Genomic DNA, 25,398 nt, shown 5'->3' with positions numbered 1-25,398 from the left:
TTGATGGTTGAATTATAAATTACATATTTTTTACATTTTAAAAATCATAATAACCTTGGTAGATGTCATAAGAGGATGTTTGCTAAAGAAACAAAAGAAACATTAAATTGACAAAGCTTCCTTGTAAGGAAAGCATTTTGTAGACATAACAATTGAAGAACTTGACTCCAACAGACACACGTCAATTAAAAGAAGTAATAAAACATGTGTTTCCCTCTGAATAAGATTATCACGGTACCCTGGAGAAAATTTGCTTGGCAAAAAGAAAAGAAAAGAAAAAGAAAAAGTTTTCTCCAGGCAAGTTTGAGACCATGACCTTGATGAGGAAAGGACCAAGGATAAGAATGTAGGAAGGAAGAGATCAATAAAAGCTCTTTTCCTCCAGACTTCTCTTGGGACTTTGGATGTCTTGGATGATGAGTGCGGCTGCTGGTTAGGATGTGAGAGGGGAAAAAGCAAGGATACTGATCTGTCTAAACATACAGAAAGTCAAGAAAGGAGCATTCTTTTGCTCCCTGCATCTACCTTTCAAATTTCTGTAATTTGTTTTGTTTAATTTGTTCATGCTTTGGACCAAACAGATGAATAGAATACTATTAAAGTAAATAAATATTTATAAGATTCCTTCAATATTTACAGTGGACCATTTCTATTCTTGCTTGTAACTTGATCATATTGATTTGTCTTTAGAAATGCAATCAGGGAAAAAAATGCATGGAGGCTCGGGGCGAATCGCCCCCGAAATGTCAAGAAAAGAGTTCCCGATAGTCATAAAAGAGCCCCCCAAAAATGCATCAAGTTCAATGCAAAAAAAAATTAAATACGGTAGTGTTATTTTCATGCAAGCAAGCTTGAAAAGTACGTAGCCCCCCCCCCCTTTTTTTCCCCTGAAACTCATCCCTATTTCTCTTGGGTGGTGGACAATTTTATTAAATGTGAAGGGAGGAAACACTAACATGATAATGTTTATGCTTTAAATAATATGTTTATTGCTTCAGTTAGACATGCTTCCATCTTTATCAATTCAGCTTATTTTTTAAAGATAAAAGTATTGGTATATGCTATCATTATCCTGCTATTTATAAGCTTGATTGGATGAATCATCACTTGATTTACTTAATAATGGGATGTAGTGCAACAAATGATAGTATGTTTTTTTAAAGGATTTAATCCATGATAAACATTTGGCTTGCAATAGTTAAAATAAATCCGCTAATCATTTTAAGTAGATAACTACTGGATATACAATATACATAGTGTAATATGGAAACCCTAGTAACCCCCTGGTTGAAATGTAGTCTGGCTGAATGTAGAAATAATTTACATACAGCTTTGTTTGTCGTCAATTTCATGATGAAATTATTCACACTATTTTCTGGTAGTTGATTAGTTGATAACTTGATATACTTGAAACCATCAATTGGATTATAATTTGAAACAATAAAGGGGTAATTCATTTTTTCTTCTTCAAAAAGATGAATGTCTTATCTGATGTTTTGAAAATAAGGAATCTCCATCTGCCCTACCTCATTATGATAAATGTCTTATTTCTCGCTATATCTTGTCATTCTTTCCCCTTCATTCTCATCTGATTCTTGTTCATCACCCCTCCCCCCCCCCTCCCTCTTTTACCACTTTCCTCCTTCCTGTATTCCCTATTTTCTACCGTTTGCCTCTCTGTCACTTGCATCTTGTACATCTCCCTTTTCCTGGCAACCTACATTCAAACCTAGGTAGCTCAATAACATGCTCTTACTGTAGCCACCATTACTCAACACTCATTGTCAATATTAGCACTAGGCACCACCATTAGGCAATCTAACCATCATTTAAGAAGAGACCATTTATTGATCAACCTCTCATGCTTTATCAAGTGTAGTTGGTTTTTGATAAAACACAGATTGCAGACAGCAAATAAAGAAAGAGATTTGGGGCAAACTTCATGTCCTTAAAATGGCTGTTCTTTTTCTCAACTTCCGTTATGAGAGGAGATGTGCTGATAAAAAGGGTAAACAAAAGTGCTTGTTATATCATTTTCATAGGGGTCATATTTCGGAAGTTTGGCTTGTAAACTGAGCTCTAAGCATGCTTTTTATTTTGTTGCCAAAGCAATCATGATAATCTGAGTTAAAATTAAACAATAAAACTTTTGTATTCAAATGTTTAAAGGGCAATCCAACCTTTGTCAAATTGTATGAAAGCAGAAAAATAAGTGAACCGAAATAGCGAAAGTTTGAAATATATCTGACAGGCATTATTCTATATTATGGAAAGTATATCGTTACAGGTCCTCTAAAAAGGAAGGCCCTCCTGGAATATACATTTTGAAGAATTTTTTTCCCCCACCCATTTTGTGTGTTGGAACAAATAAGAAAGTTGTCTGCCACTACATAACAGTGAAATTACAGAGTCAGCCAATTTGAGATCCCCATACCTCCAGTGATTACAATTGTCAAAATTCATAACTTTCTTATGTCAAATTTTGTTCAAACTTTCCTCAGAATGCTTCTCTGCCTTATCTTCTTTATATTAGATTTAAAAGTTTGCTATTAAAGGTTGGATTTCCCTTTAATCTTTTCATATTCTATGCAAACACTCACAAGTATAGTCATTAATTGATTATTCCTCACATTAAAGAATTCATTGGATTGGGGTTAGATCTCAAACCCTTGTAATCTATTATTATCTTTGAACCTTGTTTGCTGTCTCTCCCCTTCAGTGTAAGGTGCTATAAAAGTTTTGTTTGTTAAAGGAGAAGAAACGCACTACTGATAGCTTCTTCACATTCCGAAGATGTTTAATTAACGTACCCATTAAGCAAGATCAAAGTTTGGTTGCGTCTGATCAATCAGCTGAGTCTGAATTTTTATCATGTAAAGTGTCATATAACCAGAAAGAAATAATCTTACACTTGGTCTATACATTCCACTATGGGTTTAAAAGAATGAATTGAATTAAATCTAAATCCAGAAGTTCATTTCTAAAACTTATTGAGAAGCATTTATGCTGTTGATAATCAGAAAAAGTTATTTAAATTTTTAGAAAGAACTGATGTAAAAACCAACCTGAGTATTTTTTTTCCTTCAAAATGTTCTTTTACAGATCATCGAATGTCAACTGTGAAATTTATATTCTGTAATTTCATTAAAAACATCTCCAAATATAAGTAACTACCAATATGTTCAAATCAACATGTTTACTCAAAATTTTAAATATAATTATCTTCCAAGGGTTTAGAAGTTTTCGAAGCCAGGGCCAGGGGACAAGGGGGTGTATACGTGCATGATCCCTGGGAGGCTTCTATTCTGGGAATGTTCTTCTCAAGTTCATACAGTAAAGCCATTCCCAATACACCTGTTGACATTCTTCATACGTGGAGGGTGGGTGTTGAAAAACCCTCCAGCTATATACAGGTGGGCAAGCATGGTGTTGAAAAAGGTCTGTTGCCATGGCAATGTCACATACATAAAGTATAGGAATGTCAAGTTTTCTTCAGTTTTCTCAGGATGGTGATGATTTATCACTTGTCGTGTCATGCAGAACTCAAGAAAAATTCATGCTTATTGCATTTCCAAAACCCAACCAATGTGCTGATGGAATAGATGTCGACATGTTTCTCCGATTTTGTGAGCTATAGGCTTTTTTGACATAGCCAGAAGAATAAGAAATGGAAAAGAAAAAAAGACAGACAGAAATCGTGATCTCCTTCTTATTCTTCTTTGAATTTTTCTTCTTCTTCTCATTCTTCTTCTTCCCCTCTTACCTTATCTCACTGTCTTTCTCAAGTTTCTCTCTCTCTCTCTCTCTATTTCTCTCTCTCTCTCTCTCTCTCTCCCTTTCTCTCTCTCTCTTTCTCTCTCCCTTTCTCTCTCTCTCTTTCTCTCTTTCTCTATTTTTCTCTTTCTCTCCAAGCTACCCCTATTCACTCATCTGAAACCAAGTATTGGACCAGACAGGATCCAGTAATATTACATCATGTTGTAAACTCATCACTATTGACAAATGAGCTCATCTTCTTGCGACTTTTAATCATTCTGCTCCTTGGAAGAAATTTGGTATAGCTCTAGAGATTGGCGGATATGACAAATTAGTGTGTGAATCTTGTTTCATTAACATTATCCCTCCTGTTGAAAGTGTTATCCAAATTGAGGCATAAAATTAACTTCCTTAATATTGAGATAATAGTAAGCTCCAATAAGGAAACAGATGAGAATAAGGAGGTTTATTTACAAATATTTTCTCATATAGCTGTTCTTCCAGTAGTCTATTTTCCATTTTTGAATCACATTATTCAAGTGACCAATGATATATATTTTTTAAATATGATTTACGTAGATTCGTCTTCACCAACAATGACAATTCAATTGGAAGAAGAAATTGCAGAATTAGATTACTAAACCAAAGAGTTTCCCTCCTTGACTAAACTGACAGAAACAAAATATTACACAGCATAGCTGCCAATGTCACAGCACATCAACAAGCATAAAGGTGTTTTGGTTATTTTGTTCAAGTATATTTTATGATTTGATAATAGTTTATTCAATATCAAGCATGATGATAAGAGCAGAGTTTTACTCCCTTGTTTTTGTTACAACAATCAAGTTCACTTGCTAAATTTTGTTATTAGACTTTACTTAATGTAAAAACTTATTCTCTACCAGGTTTACAAGCAACCAAAAGTTGCTCCCCAACAGACTCTGTACGTTTTTTTTTTAGAAATGTCTGATTGACTCTGCATATGCTATAGCATGTAAGGAAAACTGGCATAAACATCTAGGCAAACTTGAAATTAGATATCTATTTATACCATTTCTTGACAGCCAATATTTATCTTGAAGACTCGTGAGAAAATTGGAGTTGTGGATGTAATAACCTATTTTGTCAATGGTTAAGGCATCATAGTTGTTGTGAAGAAAACAACTTTATGAAAATAGCAGACCCCGGTGAATATTGGTTCCCAGACCCTTCAAGGAAGTCTTATTCAACTTACTCTCGGTTGGAAATGAAGTTTGGAGTGAATTGATGAATCTCATTAAATCTAGCTTATCAAGTTCATTTGGTGGTTTAAAGGGAAGAAAGCCAAGATACATTATCATTGAAATCTATTAGGTTTGTCCACCTTTTAATTTTTTTCATCAAAGAAAAAAGATGAGAATAAAGTAGATTTTCAAGAGAATTTAAAGGGAAGAAATACATTATAGAACCAAAGAGATACCAGCTTTGTAATATCCTCCTCGATAGAACATCATAAAGATGTTTTTAATTTCTCAATCTGTGAATTTTTAATATTTTTTAAACCCAATAAGATGGGAATAAGGTTGTTCATGAAGAAGTGTATTTAGCTCACTCCTCTTTATTACCATTAAGGTCACCCCCCCCCCCCCCCCCTCCCAGCAAATTGTGATTTCCATACAAAGAAATTTAAAATAATTATGCCCTTAATTATTGCTCCATAAATACATTTTCAAAAAGGAGATCAAAGAATATATGAAACAATATGATACTGAAATGTCTCTGTTTGCCATATTAGACTCAGGATGTTATGACTGAAGTTTTTTCCTTTGGTGACACCATTGTTAAAACCACATTCGTGCGAGACAAAGTGCAAACATTTCCTTACATTTCCATTTGATGGAACATTGCAATATTTTCTTGGCTAGCTCTTACCTCTTATGATATCGTTTCCTGGTTTGGGCAAATCAATTTTTGTTTCCTCCCATTGTAAAGGATTGCAGTGCAGGGTAAGAAGCTGATTCGTCATTTGATGTTGTTGAAATGAAAATTGTTTTCCTTGTAGAGGATATGAAATTAATTATGCAATAAGCATGAACTGTTTTGCCAAATAACACCTCTGCTGTCTGGATGAACTGTCTGGGTACCGGCTATTTGGATGAAAATAGGAAAAATAGAAAGGAGATTCAGTTGTTGAAATTGCACAAGAATCATGTTTCCATAGATCTTCATATGCAATTTCAATATACTGACTGATTTATATATTTGAAAAAATCTAGATATGAAATCGATGACACATGTTAATTTTTATATTTATGTAAACAAAAAGCATAGAGGATATAATGTTAGTTCAGAGCCAGAAGGGCATTAAGTATGAATAAATGTTTGCCTTTCTGGCTCCAAGCAATGATAAAGTATATTCAAAACTAGGATATAGTAAATTATCATATCATGCACTCTCGGACTCAAATGATAATAGTGATTATGCAATCATTTTCTTTGTCTAAACATACTATATCGTACTGAAATATAGAAGCCCAGTCAAGTTTTATAGACCACGGGGGTAGTACTAGGAGCCATTCTGACCATACACTCTGTTCTCTGTTTTTTTTTCAAGCCGAGATTTTAATAACCACCACCTCCTGAAGTTCACCTCATCGTTCGTTCGTACCTGTGGTAAAGCAATCATTATTTCCTGACACCACACCATTATTAATTTCCTGATTCACGCCCGCCCTTCATTATGATGATGTTGTCTGTCTCCCCATCACCTAGCTTCGGTGGGTGGACAGGAAAAAGTAGGCGGGGTGTTTGCACTTAGTGACTTACCAAATCTGTAAACAGTAATGAAGCTTGTGTACACATAAGTTATTTGACAAAAATAGTCACCATCAATCTTTTATTCTTTTTTTAGCAAGAACACTCAAATTAAAAATCCAATATATCTATGAATGTGTTAAGCTTATTACTCTTCATTTCAACACTTTGCTTTTGCACGATTAAAGAGTTATGCTTGTGTATTTTTACACATTGATCCACATGTTCTGAGCTTCTGCAACAACACAGCTAGGACTGGAAATATCCTGTTAACCCATTGTGTATAGGAACCAGGAGGTCCCGTTTTAAAACCAATAGGAATGAATGAGAGAATTCAGTCGTAAAAGGGTTGAAAATATATTAATTAAAACAAATTGACCTGTGTTATGGAGAATAGCATATTTTCCTCGACACTGCATTGTTAAGAGTGAACATGACCGGTGGTTGAATCCTGAAGAAATCTCCAAGAAATGTATTTTGGAGAAGTAAAACGTTCTCCTATACTCCAACAAATCTGAAAGTGAGAACATGTCCAGTGGTTGAATCCTGAAGAAATCTTCAGGAAATGTCATGGAGAAGAAAACGTTCTGAAAGTGTGAACATGTCTAGTTGTTGAATCTTGTAGGAATCTTCCAAGATTGATTGATGATTGGTGAATCTGATATGGGGTTTGTAGCTCAGCTGTCTTGGAGCAGCTGTACCCTTGTCATTTTCCCATGCGTGTCTATCACTACCCAGCTTATGAACTTGTTTTGGTGTTGTCCCTAAACTTGTTTAAGATCCCATATATTTTGGTCACTGACCAGGGTGAGATGAAAAGGCAAGGTTTATCATTCAGGGAGTAGGGGGGGGGGGGGGGGGGGGTAAGGATCCCACAGCTACAGAATAAAGAAGAAAAAGTTTGTTGTTGGCACCATCAACAAGATTCGGTCAGTGAGTTTGCAGAGACCAGAAATAGTGCTTACCGGTATAGAATGTCACTTTGATATGTTATTACTTGTTGGATCAAATTATTAGTTGTTAATCATTGGATTTTTTTTTAAAGTAAGTGGGTAGATCTAGACTTTACATTTCATATTTTTCTGAAGTTTGGTTGTATCAAGTAAGTTAGCTTTTCTTTTGTATATTGCCTGAAATTGAAACTGGATTATGATATACACACATTTACACAAATCTATTGTGGATTTCCCATGTTTTGATTAGCAGATTTAATGAGATCTTATTCTTTCTTCAGTCTCTACAATTTTTGTTTATAATATCCTAAATAGAATTATTTATTTTTCACTTCTGCCGTCTTAGAATTGTTGGTATCACATCAGTTTGCACATTGTAGTGGTTTGTTTCTGTATGGCTGGAATCACTTTGAAACACGCCCTGTCAAAAGTAATGGATTAAAATAGGGAGTCAACTCTATGGTATCCTACTGTGAGCACGGATCGTGAGGTAAGGAGAGCAAAAAGTCCCCTGCCTCTGACAACCTTACAAATTCCAACGAAAGTATTCTCTTTCCTGCGTTATTCGTGATACAATTATATAACAAGAATAGTCGTGTGACCTTGAATTAAACAGAATATGACACTGCATTTGTTTGCACGATTTGTGTAGATACCTCGGCACTTATCTTCAGCCTTTCCAATTTGATTCAAGAGAACACCCCAGGTATGTGCTTACAAATGTGAGGGCTTATAAATCTATCAAAAAGCTACGTCTCTATGCAGTCCTAAGTGGCGATGTGTCCTTGCTGGCTGATAGAGAAGGTCTGTCTACTTTCTGACGAGATGATATTTGCACAATTATTTAGGAATGACATATCATTGCAGAACCGCCTAATTTCTTCAACTCTGCTGCTTGTTTCATTTCCCGAAGCACTATAGTGGAACATTTGTACAACAACCAGAGACTATGGAACATATAAACTGATGAATGAATACTTTTCCTTTACAGTATCCTGAGCACAGTTCTAAGGGAGATTTATATTCAAAGGCTTCTCATAGAAAATCTGTAGTTTTAAAGGAATGTTGTGTATATGTTGTATGACAAGTATGTTAGTTGTCGACAGGGATGATATTCCCTCAAGGATGAACTGTGTACCCTGGCGAGAAATCGAACATTGAATATCTGTCAGTAGCATGACAGATATCCAGACTAGGAATTGTGTTTTAGGGTAATACCTCGGATAGCTTGGCTTGACCTCCCGATTAGGATGCACAAATGTTTCATCTTTCTTAAAGGAAGAGGAAAAGGATGTGAAAGTATTATTAATATCACCAGGAAGTAGAATCTCATTGTTGAAAGATAAGAGCTTTAGTGATGGAATGTGGACAAGTTCTTGCCTGCTTCTCTCACATCTCAAATTTCCTCTTATTTAGTTGTTGGTTGTTCTTGGTGATTTTTGTTTCCTTGTGAAAGGTATTAAAGCATTATTTGACACCTGCCCCATGAAAATTGACATCTATATGCCACTAAACAACAAGAGTCTGTGACCAAGTGTTTATCTTTCGACACCCCTCCCCTCCCCTCCCCTCCCCTCCAAAAAAGATGTTGACTTGAACACATCATTTAAATAAACAATCAAGTTATTAAAGATATCCAGAAAAAATGACCAGTTGGTATACTGTACATGGCATGTTCCAACAACTCCCCAAAGAAACGTCAACCTTTCAAGATGTATGCTTGATTGATTTGATTGTGAAAGAGCTGTCCAGGGGTTTCCTTTGGAATAGCAATCACATCCACTGGGAAATATCTAGCAAGAAACCTTATTCCTAAGATCAACCAATGATACCTTACTTAGCTCAACACATCCATCCACAACCGTTAAGTCAACCATCATTTATGTGAAAAAAACAAGATTGATTTTTTCCTCTTTATTTCAGCAAGAGTAGATCGCAATCTGGTTAAAGTCTGCCGAATACATTTTTTTCCATCTTTCCGATTCACAGCATCTTAATTCTCATCTCCCCCATCACTTCCCTAGACACCCCCAAACACGTTAACACCAAGAACCTAAATCTTAATTGGCATCTTAGGCCGCACTAAACAGAGCACATTACTCCCAAACGAAGTGTCCAATGTCTCCTTAGAATGTCTCAATTTTCTCACTACACACATGACAGATATTCTCTTCTCATTTTTCATGTCATGTTTTGTTTTGTTTCTTTTTCGGGTGCAGGTTACCAAGGTCCCGGTGGAGGAGTGTGAATTGTACACCACTTTCTCAGAGTGCGTAGGAGGAGCAGGAGGGCAGGATGACGTCGCCGCCGTCGGAGATCCCTACTGTGGATGGTGCTCTCTCTATCAAAGGTGAGGCCATGGGGTTGGATCGAGGAGGGCAGAAAATGTAACATGAACCGTATTTGCGTTACGCATTCTATATCTCCTTGAATTCAGTGTTCTGAGACTCGGAAAACAGACCACAAATAAAACCCTGCTGGTGCCTTTTTAAAACTGGGGGAAATTCAGAGCAGTGGCATAGTCCCTTAGTAAACGCAGCTATGGATAACTAGTGTCGGGATTAAAAGCTTATGTCCGATTCTAATCTCACCATGCATGCTAATCTTGTATGAGGGATTGCTGGGATATATTTTTCTTGAATCAGAATCTCTGATAATTGATTAATTCTGGAATAAAATGTAATGTGATCCGTCCTCATGAATTGCACTAAATGACTTTCACTTCCTTCCAGGTTAATGACCTCACAATGCTGAGTTTGGCACGGGATTGGATTTCATAGCAATTATTTCAAGTTTTAAAAAGGGGAATTTTATTGGACTCCCATTATCATGAGGTGTTTGTTATTATAAAGCTCTGTCTCATTGGGTGTTTAAATTGCCTGTTTTCCAAAGGAATCGTGCTTGTCTTTCCATTGGGATCACAATATAATAAATCAACATTTCACAGAAAAGCATGAAATAAATCATTTTATTTGTGCTAGTTAGTGTGTATAGGGGGTTGAATTCATCTCATTGTGGTCATAGTCTTTTTACTTTGAATGGTGCTATTAAACCCAAACTACTAGGCATGAAGTTCACTTATCACTGATATCACTGATTCTGAACAAATCATGCTTCAATTTCCATTCTGATCACAATATAATAAACCAACACCTCATAGAATATCATGAAATAAATCATTCACGTTATATTTTATTCACGCTTGCTAAAATTTAGGGGGTTGAATTCATCTCATTGTGGTCATAGTCTTTTTACTTTGAATGGTGCAATTACACCCAGACTACCAGGCATGAAGTTCACTTATCACTGAACCATAAAATGATAAATCGATGTCTCTCGTCAAACAGTGGATCTTTTGGATGTGCATGAAACCATTGTCATTCATCAAATATTGATTTACTTGCCACTGAAAGAAAATCTCATTTGTTAGCCTTGAAGAAAATGGGACAAATCTGCAATAAACTTGATGTAAATTGGCAATGTAAGTTGATAAACAGATAGATAAGCTGTTGAAAGAGTTTTATGATAGATGATAACTTTAATTTTTTTGTAACAATCAGGAGGATTAATGTCTCCAGAAAGTGGTATAGTTCTAAAAATATTGGTTTAAAGAAATTCTAAAAGAATTGATACAATAGATAAATCCTTTTTGGTAAAAACACTTTTGTGTATTAATATTTACATGATGTGTATCGACAAGGAAGGAGTATTTTTCCTGTTTTTTACAAAGATATCAAACATTGACTTTAATGTGCTTCAAATATATCCCCAAAAAGAGTTCAGCCTTCAGGGGATACAAATTGGGGAAGAGAAGTGTAAAATCTATGCTTTAAAAGGGTATAAAGTGAATAAAGAAAAGAGGGAAATAAAATAAAAATAAAGGAGAAATGGATGTTTGCTCAGCTTGTACTTGGTGCAAGTGGATTTAGAAGTGCAGTCCATATTTATCATTAGAATCAGGATATCCTAATGTATGTAATGTGGTGTTGGTTTCGTTAAACCCCCACAGGGCACTGCGCAAGTTGATTCAATTTAGCCGCTGGTGTGGAAAGCACTCGCGTTAAAGGCACCGGCTGTTCAGTGCCACGTTGTATTTTAAAAATAAAATTATGAAGTTTTCGTATTTCATAATGATAAGTATCGAAGCAGGTCGTCTAATAACAAAACCTAAAAATGCATACTATTTTGATAAGTCATTGAAGATTTGAAAATATTAATATGTATGGAAGGTTATTTGTCTGCTTTAATGCTAGTGGGAGGAATGGGTATGAACTTTTACACTGAGCGCCAGGTGATTGAATTTGCGTGGCGATCATTTGATAAAGCTTGCCAAACTTGCATGTCTTTATGATCACAATGAAATGAAGAGGTATGTAGGACGAGACCTGATACATCCTGAAAGTAAACATGATGTATAGAGAGAACAAGAAAGGGTAATGGAGATAATGAAGGGAGAGAGAGAGGGAGAGCAGGAGAGGGAGAGAGGGAGAGAGAGGGGAGAGAAGGAGAGAGAGAAAGAGAGAGTGAGAGAGAGGGAGATAGTGAGGGAAGGAGAGAAAGAGGGAGGGAGAGACAGACAGAGACAGAGAAACTTGAGAGAGAGAGAGAAGAAAGGGAAGATAGAGAGCGAGGGAGAGAAGGGGAGGGAGAGATAGATAGATAGAGCGAGCGAGAGAGATGTACATTGTATTCAGAGTGGTTGGAGCAAAATTGAGAAAGCTAGAGAGATAGAGAAAGAAAATGAAAATGAAAGAAAAAGAGAGAGAGAGAGATAGGAAGAAAGCGAAACGGGGGGGGGGGGGGGGGTGGGGTTGAGAAGTATGCAAGGTAGAAGAGCACACAGTAATGTATGCAAAGTACGATAGTCAAGAAGTAAAGGGGTTGACAAGAGCTTGTCCAAGTTTAGGGAATGTTTTGTCTGAAATGTGATAGAGAAGTGGAGGGTGTTTAGATAGCTACAGGTGTTGTTATGACTAGAAAACCAAGGACAGTGACTGACTCAAAGCGGTGCAGTTTGACATAAATGTGTGTATGCTTTGCTTCTGAGTTGAAAACATAATATGCATGTAATGGATACTTCATGAGCATGAGGGATAATATGAAGTGAAGTTAGTTCCCAGTTGTGTATACTTCACACCGTCTTGTCTTTTGCTTTTTTTTTTATTCAGTTAAAGTGCATTTAATATTGATCTACGTATACAATGGCTCCTAAAATACAATAAGATTTATGATTGTGTGTGCAACCATATATGCAGTTTTCCAACTCCTTTCTTGGAGTGTTTCGATTCCAAAATGTTATTCATTGATTCATTACTCACTCATTTTCTAGTCACTTCATCATGTGCAAGATCTTGATTTCATTTGTAGAAAGAAGCAATTTTATTCAATGTTATCAAAAACTTTTGATCTAAGTGTTTTTTCAAAATAATATACATTTACTCAAGGAACATGATTATATAATTATATCGATCTTGAATAATCCCTTTGCTTTACAGGTGCACAAGAGGGGTTGAGTTTGAATGCCCTGGTGTGGAGAACCCTAACCTACCTCATCGTTGGTTGACCAGGGATGATGAAAATACAAGAATCGAGAAGATAACTCCTCCAAACACCGACAGCGGAACAACCATTATGGTAAGTGGTCCTTCAAATCTTCTCTCAAGTGGTACTAGTGTTAATACGTTTTATTAAAGGGATCGTTTAACAATGTTAAATCTGCGATACACGGCCCTACGTGTTATCAGTGTCTGTGATATGGTGTTAAATTGAAGCCCTAAAAAAATTGCACTTCAAAATGATCAAGAAGTGCCTCAAAAAAGTAAAAATCTTTGAGTTACCGGTTTTAACATATTCTTTTCACCCAATAGACTGTAGTGTTATGAAAAATGTTTGGCAAACGGTTTTCAAAATTTGTAATTCCAATCATAAATATCTTGATAATCAGACAGGCGATCGGCTTGTAAAAGTCATGGGGTTCCTGACTGCCCTAAAGGTCTATAATTATCATTGCAACATGAACTAAATCCAGAATTTTGTTTCAGAATCTGAGACAAAGTTACCGAATCCCTTTAATAGCAAGAATGTCTTTTACTAATTAATTGCTGTACTTCCTTTCATATGCTTCTTCTGGTGATTAAGTACTATTGATTTCCATAAACCACTCTTTTCCTCCTACAAGTACTAAGCTAAAACAATATTTTTCTGTCTTTAAATATTTATTTTTTGTTTCGTTTCTGGTCATATTTTATTTGTATAGATAGTACTCTGAACTTTACAGATCTCTAGATAAGGGTAAAGTAAATGGAGGTGTGGAATTTGGTGATTCTTTTCTCGTCTTGTATTGTCTGCTGAAACAGCTGAAAGCTAAAAGAGTGTTGACTTTTGTCATTTAACATACAGTTAACACCCCTTCAGCTTTCAGGGGACAATATCACTTGTTTTGAGCCAGAAAGTCATTAACCCATATGAATTAATGCCCTTCTGGCCCCAAGGAGATGTGTGATCAGATGATGCATAATAAATGTATCTCAGATGTTTTTTAAATATTTTTTTGTACTATCCTCTAATGGTCATGAATCTTAGACAAGGTATATTAAGCTTCATATGTTCCTTGTGTTCTCACAGCTTCACATCACAGTACTGAATCTCCCTGCTCTGGATGTCTCGGAGGCATACCAATGTATCTTTGGCGACCTAGGAGACAAACCTGCAGCAGTCAACACCACCATCCCCAGTCGCACGGTGGTCACATGTTACACCCCTCCTGACATTCTCGAACCGGTTGATGGTGAGTCAAAATGGGATGTTTAATACAGGAATTAGATTTAATCTGGATTAAAATTTGAAGAATTAAGCGTTGGAATCTTTCAGTCCTTTAGTGCCACTTTAATACCGCTTAAACCTTTTACAATTCGGTTTCTTTGAAATTATGTCCTTCACATATTTCTTTTAGAATGACATTGTCCTCTATAGAAGATAAAAACTTATTTTATTTTACAAAGTGGGACTCCTGTCACTTCTTCAGACAGAAGTGTTTAAAAGACAAAATTATCAATAGATAACATCAACATCCAGTAGATTTCTCCTCACCATAACAAGTTTATATCATTGTCTTCTTTTTAGGGCCAAAAGGGCAATAGCCCTGCATTGAATGATGTGATTAAACACCATCCTGGCTCTCATCTTGGCTCTCAGCACACGATTTTGTCCATTTGATATTGATAGAAATAAACAGTTTCATTTTCTTGAGCTGAGATCGTGCTTTGATCCAAGCAGTCGCTTATTCTTGTCTATATGCCACTTGGAAGTATCCCCCATCCATTAGCTCAGTCCTGCTGAAGATGAAATTAGCATGAATGCTAGACCAGCGGATCTCCATCTCCGTGGGGATAGTCAATGCAGTAATCCATTTAACACCACTCTGTATTAACTCAGCCACTTTGACGTTGAGCTGTAGATTCAGGGTATTAATACAGGGAGAATTCAGTGAACAATAACAAACCTTGTTTTGAGAGACACTGTCGATTTTCGCATGGTTATTTAATAAAGAAATAGATTAAGAAAGATTAAATTTTTAAATGCTGTATAATACCTTGATTATATACCATTCGAAAACAAGCTCCCATTACACTTCTTAAAAGTAACTTGAGAAGAAACTCAAGTGTCTATGGAATCTCATTTAGAAATTTTGATTGTTTGTGTATGGTATCAAATAACAAAACAGTTTCTTATGACAGAATTTCTTCAAATGCTCACGAGACTTTTTAAAGAGGTACCCAGAAATACAATAATCCATTTACCACTCTAATACATGCTCAATTTCAAATAATCCACGTTCATTCTCCTAACAGGTTTTACGCAAGTGGAGCTCACCTTGAGGCACACCAAGACAAACGTCGATGTCGTTTCCACAGACTTCTATTTCTACCAGTGCAGTACTTTCTCCACATGTTCTGAGTGTGTTGCGCAGGCGTTTGGTTGTAACTGGTGCGGCTACGAGACCATGTGCACAGTCAATCTAGGCCAGTGTCAACCTGAGGGAATCATTTTGGGTGTAGGGGTAAGTCATTCCTGCTCGATAAAAACATTTTTTTTATTAGGAGTGCCTTTCTAATGCAATACATGTGCACTGAAAATGTGAGTCTTAAACTCTTGTAGCTTCTTAGGACTTTTAAATGTCCTTTGTGGTGAAAACTAAGACCTACCAATGAGAAATTGTATTGATGATCGAATAAATGAATTACTTCTTTAAAGCAGTTCAATTTTGAAATTTGTCATGATGATTGATGGAAATGGAAAATGAATCATGTTCTTAGTCCATGATTATAATGATTGAAAATGTTTATTTCATTGAAAATATTTTCTGTTTTCAGACGGCCACTCCATCGGCCACCGACTTGGTTGGTCAAGAATACTGCCCTCGTGTGGGCCTCGGTGATGATACAGAGATCTTGATACCAGCTGGAATTCAGAAGAACGTCCAGCTCAATGTTGCCAATTTGCTGGCTCCCCTGGTGAGAATCTTTAGGGATCACAGCACTCTTAGCTCAGAAACTGAATAATTAGATTAACACAAATATCAACCCTTCCCCTTTGTTAAAAGTTCATTTAGTCACATATGAATATTTTTCTTTTCTTTAAGAGGCTAAAAACCGAACCCTTTTTACAATTCGTGTGAGGTTGAAAAGCAGTCATTTTTCATTGCATTTAATGATGAATTGATCTGTTTACACAGAATCAGTGAGGTTGAAAATGAGAGATATATCTTTAAGATTGAATTCATGGACCATTTAGAATGAGGAATTTGATGGGGGATATTGAGTTATGACAACCATCATAATTTGAAATATGTGCAATTTGCACAGATTATTCATCGACAGATCAAATTTCATCGGTCTGCTCAAAGCAAGTGTACTTCAAGCAATGGATAAACGTGGGCTTTATACCATATTAAGGATGATAATCCTAGCCATTTATTAAAGAATATTTTACACGGTCATTAATGTCATCTAACTCATCCGTCATATGAAATTGATTTTTGCAAAGCTCTATCCTGTAGCTCATATATATTCATGGTGACTTAGCCATTTTTCATATGACTCTCATGAAAATTTACTCAACCTCGTGTGTACCGTATGTTTAGGCTATAGTACATTTTAATTGGAATATTTATTTAGTGTATTTATTTAGCCATATTTGACCTCCATATTTCTGTGATGATCATTTGTAGAAATAGTTCCTGATAGTTGAGACATTATTAAGGAGTCGTCTCATAAGTAATAAATCATATTAATGACAAGTTGATTATTATTTATTTTCTTACTGTTTTATTGATATAAGTCACATTTCCTTGTTCATTACCTTCAACTACTTGACCTTGTCTACTCTATTCTCACCATCATACTTTCATACTTTGTTGTGAAAGACCAAAGTTAATCTGTATGAATGAAGACTTAGAAGTAATACAAAGTTTTTGGTATGGGATCGTGAATTTGGTTCAAATGAACATATTGGAAGCAATATTTTACAATATTCAATAATCGTTGTCGCTGTTGACATAAAGTCTAAAGTAATGAAATTGTACACAATAAACTCTTTATATTGTATTAGCACCCTCTCAAGACTGATATTAGTGTAGCTTTTAAACAATGTTTCTGGACTACAATGGACCAATTTGCCATTCCCATTTGGAAATCATATATCAGAACTGCATATTCTTAGATTTGCATGGTCGCAGCTACCATGGGATAGCCTTAGGTGCTATTTGAAATATTTGATATTTACCGGGAGCACCAGTTAATGTTTGATTATTCAATTTCTTGAAAGCAGAAGTGTTTTAGGAGCTAAATTTTCTAGTGCTCATAATAATTACACAGGGGCTTCCAAATTTATTTAAAATTTTAAAGAATTACTATCCATCAAATTTTTTTAATTTCCCAAAACTTTGTATTACCTTTGAGGAACAAAATATTATAATACATGTAATCTAAATTCATATTCTATTTGTATGTGTGTGTGTGTCTGTCTCTTTAGGGTTCTCAGACTGGTGTCGGTTATACGTGTGTCTTCCAGTATGAGAGCAAGGAGGTATCCGTCCAAGCTAATTTAGATGGAGAAGATCTTCTCGTTTGTGAACAACAAGTGGTAAGTTTGATGACATCATATGTAGCTATTGTAACTCCTATAAGGCTTTTAAGAAAAGATGTTGTATTGCCCTTTGCGACCCAAAATCTTCTACTCTGCGGTCAGCTTTATATTAAAGTTGTTTTTTTTATACTGTATTTAGAGAGAAAAATGTTGAATGAATTAAAAAACTTTAAAATATCAGCCCAAAGAGGGGGGGAAAAAAAAGGAAAAGAAAAAACTTTAAAATATCAGCCCAAAGAGGGGGGGGGGGGGGGGAAGAAAAGAAAAAATTAAAAAATTGACCGACCGACCGGCCCAGATGCTGGCAGCTAAAGGGCAATACAACATCTTTTTTGTTTAGGCCTGATTGCCGTCATCTTTTCCAGTCACCCTTATACATATACTCTGGTTCTTGTTGTGTTTCCGAACGACAAGAATGTGTCATCTATTGAGAGCATTAAGGGCATTAACTTTTGTTTGAAATGATATTAGAGATAATGCCTTTCTTGCTCCAAACATACAATGATATTATGTCCTGTTTATTTATTTATAAACATGGATAAGAGGATTGTTGTTTAAAAGGATGTACATACTGTTCTCTCGGATATGTTGCATCCTGTTATGATATTTGATAACAGCTGTGTTATGCAACATCCTTGTGTCATGGTTTCAAGGGAAAGGAAGTAGTAAGATTGTCAATAATTTCTCTTGAGTTCATATTAGACTGAAGGGTAGTGTCCATGACAATTAATCCATCCCCCCCCCCCTCTCCCCCCTAACTTTTCAGGGAATTCTGCCCTTAAAACTGGACTTATGTGTGAGCATATGCTATTGAACAATATGGCAGTTCTTGCCTGAACGTTCTATGTTTTTTCTTCAAAATAATTGTTTTTATATCTTTATTTCCTCCAAAACTGAAATAACATCTATTGCCGCATCATTTGCTACACTAAAAGCAATAAAATTTACTTTCTCAATAATGAGATCCTCAATTTCAGTTAAGATCTAAACAGATTATTTTGACACCTTACAGATTTACAATGTTTGGTTTTGTTATTGAAATAATCAGAAAAAACTGTAGGAGAAAAAAAAATAGAACACTCACATATAATTTACACAATAATTATCTTCCTAAAGTATTTAGCCTTGTATAATGTTATTCCTTCCATTTATATAGATGTCTATTTGGTCTGTAAATATATTTGACATTATTTTGAAGTGCATTACTTTATTTCCCTTCCTGTTTCCTTCTCCCCTGACCAAAAATCACATTTCACCATCCGATGTACAAAGCAAAAAGGATATCTGTGGGTGTTTTTCATAACATGGTTCCAAAAAAGTAGGAAATGATAACTTCAACAGCGTATGTGAGCCAGAAAACAATATTATGATGCAGGTCTTCTTCTACCAAATAAATAATATACTTTGGCAATGAATTCTTTATCAAGTTAAAGACATTTGGGAAAGTTCGTTCACCATGTTCCTGACACAGCCAAGTTTAATTGTTATTTTGAGAGAAGACTCTTAAGATTATAAAATGGATAAGTACCAGGTATTTTGTTATTGAACCTAAAAGGATATTCATAGAAGGAGAAGTACTGCATGACTACATCGTCTGTTGAGAGGGAGGAGGGCACTTTGTTATATGATTTGACAAAGATGTAGCCCCTAGACTCTTAGCAGATGGTGAACTTTTGGCCTGGTTGTCTTTTTGAAGTATGCATATAAAAATGTACCATGAAGTATTTTTATGTTATACCCATACTGAGTTAAATGCATGAAGATGTGTATGAGTTTAGACCATTGGTGGGTGAGGAATGGTGTTATGATTCAATGATTATAAATTGATGTATGTTTTTGTTCAAATTTGCAGTTTGAATATGAGGCAGAGGCCAACAGTGTTACAGGATCTATGATCGTTACATGGAATGATGTCTTTGTCATCACAGATAGAGAGATACCAGGTAAAAGAAAAATCTTATCTTATATGAAAATAACCAATCGCGAAGGGACTTAGTCACACCCCTCCCCCCCTCCCATCCCACGTGTCGTCAATAAAATTACCTTTAGAGAAAGAAAATCACTAAAATACTTCAAGAAAAGGAAAAAAATACCCTGGATGTGTATCTCTGACCCCGCCCACAATCCATTCCATTCATCATACAGATACATCAGACCATTCAACAAATCAACCACTACAGTAGTACCAGCTAGTATTTCCTGACCCATTCCAAAAACCCAGAACAACAGATTTGTTTCTCTAAACCTATTGTTCCGTCTATTGCTCTGGATTCCTGAGTGCCATAGTGAGTCAAAGAACGGCCAGCCGGCACTGTACATTGATAAATCATCTGTGTGTAGCCAGAAGGGTTCTAACTCATATACATTAACACAGAGTCAATGCTCTTCTGGGTCCAAGCAGACAACATTTTTTATACTTAGTCTTCTGAAAGTTTCATCTGTGTTGATATTAATTTGATGGCTATAATTCATTATGATTCATAGCTCCTTATTATCAGCAACAACAAAAAAGAAATACTGATGTATTCATCACTGCTTAAAAAGAGAGGACAAAATGTAAAAGATTAATTATGATGCCACTATTTTATGTAACCGAAGTTACATGTAATGCAGCAAAGGGACCCTCAGGACAGCTGTTGATAATAAAGATATAATTTAATTTTGATTTAACTCATCTAAAGTGTATTTACATTTTTTTTTTTCATTCATCTTTCAGTTATCTTGTACAAGTGTACCATTGACCGATCAAACTGTGGACTCTGCTTGAGCGCGGATCCTAAGTTCCAGTGCGGCTGGTGCAGTAGTCAGTTTGAATGCGGGATTGCATCCCAGTGCCTGGATAATGATTGGTTGATCGGAGAGGATACGGTCTGCCCTGACCCAACAATCAGAGAGGTATTCAATCCCCTTCATTGATATTAAGAAATAAGATTTTTCTGCGATTCTAAACAACCACAAAGGTATTAACTACTTTTGAAGGACATTACTTGGGGTGGTGGTGAAGGTGATGGCAGTGATGATAATAAATGACGGTTATTATAATTTGACATATATAATGATGGTAATGGTTATGGAGATGGTGATGATGATTTTGACAAAAATGTGATGATGATGATGAGGAGGAGGAGGATGTGGACTGCCACAGTGATAATGATGATGATGATGCAGCTTGTAATTTCAATATCCATCATATCTTATCTGTCATCCAGATCTCACCAATATCTGGTTACTTCACTGGTGGGACCAATCTAACAATCAAAGGCTACAATCTTGGCTTGACTGCTGCAGACATCATCAGCATTAGAGTTGCTGGTATAGAATGCATCAAGGATGAGGCTACGTACATCACTGCTCTCCAGTAAGTATAAACCATTCCTTCCCCCCTTTAGTCAATGATTTTGTCTCCTCAGAGCCAGGAGGGCATTATGGCATATCACTTAAAAACCGGCTTATCCCCTTCTGGCTTTCAAGGCATCATACATTCATCATTCAATGCATCTGGTATATTAGTCAATAGGGATCAAGTTCAATGATTCTGTTGAAAGTAAAATTATGCAATCCTTTCATACATCCCTGAAAATGATTAATGTAAAAATAATGATACATTCTCACTTAAGTTGTTGAACTGTATTCACATTCATCATGTTTTCAAATTGTGTCATTTTTCCCTTTCCTGTGCAGAATAAGCTGTACCACAACCTCCTCTCTAAAACCAGACTCTGGTAATGTAGAGGTGACCATAGGTAACAATGGAGGACAGATGTACTTGGCTACCTCCGAAAATGTGTTCAGCTACGTGGTAAGTTATTATTAGTATTTCCTTTGATGATAGACATGTAAAGCCACAAAAGGAAAAAACAAATACTGTCCACTATAGACAGATGGTCATTTCAGAAGTTTAATGACACATATTTCTTCCAAGAGGAAGACAATACAAGTGACCTCTATAGAGAGGTGGCCATTTTTATAGTGTTTATTTTACTGTGTTTGGCATTTATGCGGGAGCAAATTCAAATGTGAAAGTAATGATTGATTGTCAAACATATTTTATTGACAAAAAGTTTCCAGGTGATATTTTCTGAAGTTTGATTATCATTCTCTTTTCTTATCCCTAATTTGTATTCCGTAGTTGCCCAAGATCACAGGAGTAAGACCCGCCTACGGTCCAGCGTCTGGTGGATCTCTTGTCTCTATCCTGGGTCTTAACCTTGATGCTGGTAGCAGCAGCATAGCAAACCTAAACGGTGTTCCTTGTCGGATCGTCAGGTAAGTTACTCCTTTACGGATAATGTATAACCAAAAACTTTCGTGACATGAAACTTTCGCAAACTGGTAAGGTCAGCCTTTTCATGGAAATATAGTTTCGCAAATGGCAAAGACTTAATTTTGGGCTTGTTGAATATCAAATAGTTTGTGGCATGAAATTTTGTGATACTTGATCATTCATGAAAGTTGTGAAAGTTTCTTGTTAATGGATATATGATATCTACAATTAAAGTTGTTGAATAGTATTGATACGTTTTGTTCTATTTTAATTGCCTTTGTTCTAAATTCTCATCCTAAGATCTATGTTTTCAGGCTCTGTGTTTTGGTTAAAATAAAACTTGATAAAGGATAGCTACTAGTATATCCTGGGATACAAAATTATTACACTTTTATATACTATAACCTTTTGGTCCTTTGAGGAGGGGTTTGTACAATGATTATTGTTTAAATGCGTGTGAAGGCCATTCAGAAACTCAAATGACTATCGATGTAATACCTTGGTATTCCACTCATTACTCATTACTCTTTTTTTTTATTTATTTTTTTTTATTAAATAATTTAAGTGATTTTTTTTCTTTATTTTTCTTGCTTTAGTGCTTTCCCATCTGAGGTACTTTGTCTGAGTGGTGCAGCTGGAGTCGGAACCATGGGTTATGTCAGTATGACTGTAGATGACCACTACGTGGAAGGATCATCGGAGTTTCAATATCGGCCAGATCCAGTTATTACTAGAGTCAGCCGGTTCAGCAGCATCAGCAGGTATGATGATGGTCGAAGTTCCCCTGTAGGGGAGATTTGTGAATGTAACAACATTCTGTTTATGTGATCCAATTGAGACTGTAATGTTTATAATGCAAGAGGGTGCCAGAGACCCTCCTGATATGACTTTAATAAACTATACAGCCTGATTGAGTTAAGGCACAGGAGATCACCGTTTGTTGAGTTGTTATTCAAGCCTCTCTCATTACAACTAACAACCAAAATATCACAAAGTGGCAGCGGTGTGATTTATGCATTATAGTACATAAGACCTGTTAGTCATAAAAATGGGGTTATATTAGGGGGTATATACTTGAATGATGTTATCAATATCAATGTCCCCATGATGATACACAAATGTTAGTCTTCCGAAGAAAGCTATTGTGATTGTTTTTATCCTCTCAGGAAATTATAGAAATTGGAGCTTATATAGGCAGGAATACAATTTGATAGTTGAATATGAACTTTACACAAAGTAATTGAATGTATTAACAAGAAATGTTATATGCATACATGTACTTATTTATACCAAGACCTTTTGAAAGTGATACTGACACTTGACGAACGTGTTTTGATGTTTATTTTAAGTTTATATTCTGTGTTTAAATCTTTTATAGTGGTTCCCTGGAGCTTGATGTGGAAGGAAGTGAATTTGACACCATTCAGTGGCCTCAACTCAGCTTCCTCATTGAGGACCAGCAACTCATCTCGGTCAGTACTTCATCATAATAATAATAATAATAATAAATGATAATAATAAAAATGGTGCTTATAAAGCGCTTATCACCGAAGTCTCTTTATATGCCAATGATGTGTCTTGATATTTTGAGATCAATTTACATAAACGTTGATGATAACCATAACTGACTGACGGAGATGTGTTATTTTTTATTTTTAAATAGTTATGCTTGTCTCTTATTAATGGAATTTAAAAAAATGTCATTTACATCAATATTTTGTGTGATTATAAATTTCAAACCAGTTGGGTCATCATCCTGATGCTAAATTTACTTAATGTATGTATTATCAATATACTGTAATCATTAAATAAAGCATGATGTTAATATCTCTACTGACATCTTATCTTTCTACAGAACTGCTCAAAGAGTGCAACGACCTCCATGATGTGTTTGACCCCCAGTGTGAGTGACCTCAACTTGACCTTACCCCTAGAGGTACCTATTGCTAACGTCAGTTTCCTATTGGATGGTGTGATGGAGTATGCACCCTTGCAGAATAATGGGCAGATCAGTGGCCTGGATGAAGCGTTCATCTTCGTTCCAGATCCCGTTTTCTATCAGTTTGAAAATCAGAAGGTGGAACTGGAATTTGATCAGCGCAAATTCATCAAGATCTCGGTAAGTCACTAATTTTGTCTGCTTTTAAACAATTTTTTTTTTTAATTCAGCTGTCCATACAGTAATTTCTTTTGCCCCATTAAAGAGGCATCACTTCATAACTTCATAACTTCATGTTTCTCAGCCAGGGAGTTCAGAGAGTTCGAAAGTAAAGTGCCGTAGGAAAAATGTGATCCCAAAGATTTTTTGAGAATTCAACTCAAAGGCCAATATTAATACTCTATAGCATTGCATATGGAGTCAATTTCAAATTATGTGATATTTCATTGTAATGTTCCAACATTGTTTTGTTTTTTTCTTCAATAGTTGATGCATATGGCTATTTAAATGGCCCTCACATGTTGATTGATTGGTTGTAGGTCTTTTAAATCTCATTGGAGATTCATTGTTCTGAACATACCCAAATGTGAATATGGCTTCACTATTAAACATAGATAATATCGTTAAGAGAATAAGCCTTGACATTGTTTTCTCTCTCTTCTTTGTCCCTTCAGGGTGATAACCTTACCTTAGCATACAGAGAAGATGATGTGAGAGTAACCATCGGGGGAGCACCATGTACTGATGTTGTCGTCAAACAACAGGAACTGACATGTTATGCTCCAGAAACACCACCATCAGAATTAGAAGGAAGAAACACATTTGATGTCATGGTAGGTTGATTTCCAATTTGCTTTTATGAACAACTAAGAAACACCTTTCTGATGGCTTGTTCTTTTTCTGTATCTGTTGCAATCAAAGAGAATTTGATCTGATAAATGGAAGTGTCATATAACCTTTTGCTTGTAATACTTATAAAAAAAGATTTTAGAGGTATTGACTTAAAGATAAACTCCAGTACTGGTAAAAAAAAAAAAAAAATTCTCACAGAATCAAACAAAACTTACACTGAATGTTCAAGATTACAAATAAATGACATGTGCCAAACAATTTTGGAAGAAAATGTATACTGGCTGAGTAATGAGCATAGAAAGACAAGGAAACCAAGGTAGTACCATCCCCGACACCATGTGTGTTGTCCCATATATGGCTTTCTATGTGAGTGTTTGTTACTTTACCAAGACTCGGTCAAATTTATTATGATTTTGATGACTCCAGAACCTTGCAGTGCACACCAATACTTACATGCTACATGATCAACTGTTTCTGATCCTTTCACACCTTTTCTTTCACAATGCAATCGCATTACCAGTACTAAAGTTTAGCTTTAAAGGTTGGAGAGTTATTAGTACTACCTTTTGGACAATATCCATTGTGTGGTGCTTTTGTCTATTGTGGCATACTAAATATGGTTCCATTGTTGTTATAGTCACATAAATAAGAAATATGTGTTGCCCACTATACAGTGCAATTCCTAAGTAATATTT

At 35.7% G+C, this 25,398-nt stretch overlaps 1 protein-coding gene across 2 annotated transcripts in view; it reads left to right on the top strand.

Moving 5' to 3' along the window:
• LOC575541 (plexin-A2) overlaps positions 1-25,398 on the top strand; it is an 85,087-nt gene that overhangs the window by 47,163 nt on the left and 12,526 nt on the right. For both annotated transcript variants that reach the window (XM_030972214.1, XM_030972215.1), the window contains exons 5-19: positions 9,722-9,852; positions 12,998-13,136; positions 14,127-14,289; positions 15,353-15,561; positions 15,875-16,015; positions 17,535-17,645; positions 19,501-19,591; positions 20,365-20,543; positions 20,858-21,006; positions 21,330-21,447; positions 21,778-21,914; positions 22,509-22,673; positions 23,291-23,384; positions 23,768-24,031; positions 24,526-24,684. In XM_030972214.1, coding sequence (XP_030828074.1) covers positions 9,722-9,852; positions 12,998-13,136; positions 14,127-14,289; positions 15,353-15,561; positions 15,875-16,015; positions 17,535-17,645; positions 19,501-19,591; positions 20,365-20,543; positions 20,858-21,006; positions 21,330-21,447; positions 21,778-21,914; positions 22,509-22,673; positions 23,291-23,384; positions 23,768-24,031; positions 24,526-24,684 — 2,250 coding nt within the window. The remainder of the gene's footprint in view (positions 1-9,721; positions 9,853-12,997; positions 13,137-14,126; positions 14,290-15,352; positions 15,562-15,874; positions 16,016-17,534; positions 17,646-19,500; positions 19,592-20,364; positions 20,544-20,857; positions 21,007-21,329; positions 21,448-21,777; positions 21,915-22,508; positions 22,674-23,290; positions 23,385-23,767; positions 24,032-24,525; positions 24,685-25,398) is intronic.

This window comes from Strongylocentrotus purpuratus, unplaced genomic scaffold (genome assembly GCF_000002235.5).
Source record: "Strongylocentrotus purpuratus isolate Spur 01 unplaced genomic scaffold, Spur_5.0 spur5_scaffold_6, whole genome shotgun sequence".
NCBI classification, from domain to species: Eukaryota; Metazoa; Echinodermata; class Echinoidea; order Camarodonta; family Strongylocentrotidae; genus Strongylocentrotus; species Strongylocentrotus purpuratus.
The sequence above is the reverse complement of the archived record's forward strand: the minus strand, read 5'-3'. Positions and strand labels throughout refer to the sequence as shown.